This window comes from Nestor notabilis, unplaced genomic scaffold (assembly GCF_000696875.1).
Source record: "Nestor notabilis isolate BGI_N333 unplaced genomic scaffold, ASM69687v1 scaffold25870, whole genome shotgun sequence".
Classification (NCBI taxonomy): Eukaryota; Metazoa; Chordata; class Aves; order Psittaciformes; family Psittacidae; genus Nestor; species Nestor notabilis.
In genome coordinates this window covers 2,086-5,188 of record NW_009910104.1, presented here as the reverse complement: position 1 = coordinate 5,188, position 3,103 = coordinate 2,086, and the positions used below count along the sequence as shown (strand labels likewise).

Genomic DNA, 3,103 nt, shown 5'->3' with positions numbered 1-3,103 from the left:
ACCATGGCCTGGCTGTGATAAGGGACAAGCAGCAGCACAGAGTCCCTTCCCAGAGCAATCCAGAGCCTCCTGGAGCACAGACAATGCTGGAAGATGCAGATGGAGGAAGAAAGAGCAAAAGAAAGGAGGAGAGCCCTCGGGAATACAGGAGGGTCCCGCGCAGAGGCATGGAGAGCTCCATCCTCCTCCGGGGGGCTCTCACCATGGGCACTCTACAGTGGAGCAAGTGTGTGCCTGGCTCCTGCCTGCACCCTGCCCACTGCAGCCAGCTGGGGAAGATCCTGCTCACAGCAGTTTCCTCCTGTGGGTCAGTCAAAAATAGAGTCAAGAAAAAACACCCCAGTGTTTTTCCAAGCCAGGAAACGTCATCCAACGAGGCCTCCTCCGACAACCACTCTCAGCAGTTTCCTCCTGTGGTTCAGTCAAAAAGAGAGTCAAGAAAAAACCCCCCAGTGTTTTTCCAAGCCAGGAAACGTCATCCAACGAGGCCTCCTCCGACAACCACTTCCTCCTCTGTGCTGCCATCAGAGAGGTCTTTATAACCTTAAGTCTCCCCGTGTGGCACATGGGGGTTGCCCAGGCCAGGCAGAAGGAGCTTTCAGGATGAAAGCTCAGAACCCACTGGCACACGTCAACTCCCTGCCTCCCCGGGGAGCAGCCAGGGAAGAAACTAGGACTCACTTCTTGGACCGTGCGAGGGAGCAGGATGGATGGAGGGAGCAGAGCTGCACTCCTCCTCCTGGTCACGGCACAGGCAGCCCAGTGCTCCTGCAGCAGCACAGGCTGCTCCCCATTCCCGGGCTGGAGAATGACAAGATGGACCAGACTGGCTCCATGCAAAGTACCAAACCAGCCCCATGCCGAGAGCCCAGGATCCCCAAGCCATGGCAAAGCCAGACTCAGGCACAGCCCCTCACGCTCACCCTGCAGCAAAGCAGGGCTCCACCAGCCACGAGATGCCCCCACGCCAGTGGGTCAGGGCAGCTCTATGTCCCAGCACCTCTGTACAGCCCAGAGAGCACTTGATGGACAAGTGTCACCATCGGGTCCCAGCTTCAGGGCTGCCCTCAGCCCCTGGAACCCCATCAAGGCAGCAGCACAGGGGGCTGGCTGGGGGGGGTTGGTTAGAAGAAAGGTCTTTCTTACTAAAAACTGCAGCCTCTGCCTCTCTGTCTCTGGAGTAAACTCCCTGGACATTGGAATGATTTCCCCGTTACGGATGATAATGGCCCTGCAATGAAACATGGAAGGATGAGATTAGAGAAGAGGAGAGGAGATGTGGCAGGGGGGCTAAGCCTGGCTCTCTGGGGCCGATTCCCTTATGGCTGCTCAGCTGGTGCAGCCTCTTCCCATGTGCTGCCTGCCCTCTTCCCTGCTAGCCCCTGCCTCCCTCCTGCAGGGATAGGAGCAGGGAGGAAGAGAAATGGAAGAGAAGCATGGGGCAGAGGAGGATAAAGCAGAGCAAACCAAAGGACAGGGTATGGTTAGAAAAGGAGCAGTACAAAGGTGGCAAACCCTCCTTTAGAGGGGAGCTGCACACAGGACAGGCAGAAATCACCAGCACCAGGACATGGGTGCAAGTGCCCACTCCACACCAGCACTGCAGGTCACTGCTGGGGCCGGTCTGATTGTTTGATGTGTTAAAGAAACATAAAAGTCTGATTATGAGATGCTTCTGGATGTCATGGGGGGAATGGAGGATCTCCAACACTGGTGGCCCTGCTGTCCTGCCTCGGGCTGGGGTCCCCTCCAGGGATGCAGGGCCTGGCTGAGCCCAGCTCCAGCAGCATCTGATGCCCAAGGAGGGAACACAGAGGCACAATTACAGCCTCAGGATCCTGCTCACACCACTGTCCTGCATGGCCAGTGCCTGGCCACTGCTGCCATGGAGGGGCCTGCACCCAAAAGCAGAGACACGAAGGTTCTCCTCTGTCCCAGAGATGGAAGCATGTCCTCCAGCCTCAGGCAATTTACCAGAGCCTGTATTTGCTGGCCTGACACTGCCAAGGACAATTCAAACCAGCTTCACCCTCAGCGTAAGGTGGACTTTCCTTCCTGCCATTGCTCGGGGGGTACAAACACACCCAGGTGCAATTACAGGAAAGCACCCAAAGAAATGCACATCAAAATCCTTGGGCTCCAAGCTCCCATGGGATTTATCTCCACATAGATTTGTGTGTCCTTCTCCTGAAGGAGTTCATTGGTATGAAGTGTGCCCTAAAATACCTTCCTGCACATTTTGGAAAGCTTTGCTGAGGGCAATTTCCACACCCCAGCTTGCTGCCCAGGCCAGCACTGGCAGCAGGGGCAGGGTGTGATCCAGAGCCATCTGGGATGCTCTTGGGAAGGAAGGGAGCAAATCCCAGATTTGGGCAGATGATTCTGCAAGGCCCACGGGTGCCCTGGTCAAACACAAAGATCACAGCAGGGCATGTTGTCCAGGGGCAGACAGGGGGTGGCAATTTCCACACCCCAGCTTGCTGCCCAGGCCAGCACTGGCAGCAGGGGCAGGGTGTGATCCAGAGCCATCTGGGATGCTCTTGGGAAGGAAGGGAGCAAATCCCAGATTTGGGCAGATGATTCTGCAAGGCCCACGGGTGCCCTGGTCAAACACAAAGATCACAGCAGGGCATGTTGTCCAGGGGCAGACAGGGGGTGCCTCTGCCCTCTCCCCAGCACAGCCCAGCTTCAGGGATGGAGCTAAGTGCTCCTCACCAAGCCTCCAGCACTGCTCTGCTCTACCAGAGTGCTCGCTCCCCAGTTTCCAGGCGGGATGGGGCTGCCCTGTGGGGCTGTACCTGCTGTCACCAGCGTTGGCCACGTAGAACTTGCCCATGAGGTAGATGGCAGCCAGGGCACAGCAGCCCCCAGCCAGGCGCTGGGACACTTGCTCCTGCTCGATCTGGTCGTCCTGGGGAGACAGAGAGTGGCTCCAGGCAGGGCACCTTCCCATGCAGCCGGGGGGACAGGGACCTGCAAGGCAGCTGGGGACGGGGCTCCACCACCACAGTGGAGTGGACAGGAAAGAGCGAGACAGGAGGGGAGCAGCTGGGACTGCTGGAATGAAGTGCAGTGAAGCACCCACACAGCGCCCAAAGCCTCT

The 3,103-nt window shown here is 57.8% G+C and overlaps 1 protein-coding gene across 1 annotated transcript in view; it reads right to left on the bottom strand.

Moving 5' to 3' along the window:
• PPM1J (protein phosphatase, Mg2+/Mn2+ dependent, 1J) overlaps positions 1-3,103 on the bottom strand; it is a gene marked incomplete at its 5' end in the record, with an annotated part of 5,900 nt that overhangs the window by 1,695 nt on the left and 1,102 nt on the right. Inside the window, 2 exons of the mRNA XM_010024424.1 lie at positions 1,147-1,231; positions 2,799-2,911. Coding sequence (XP_010022726.1) covers positions 1,147-1,231; positions 2,799-2,911 — 198 coding nt within the window. The remainder of the gene's footprint in view (positions 1-1,146; positions 1,232-2,798; positions 2,912-3,103) is intronic.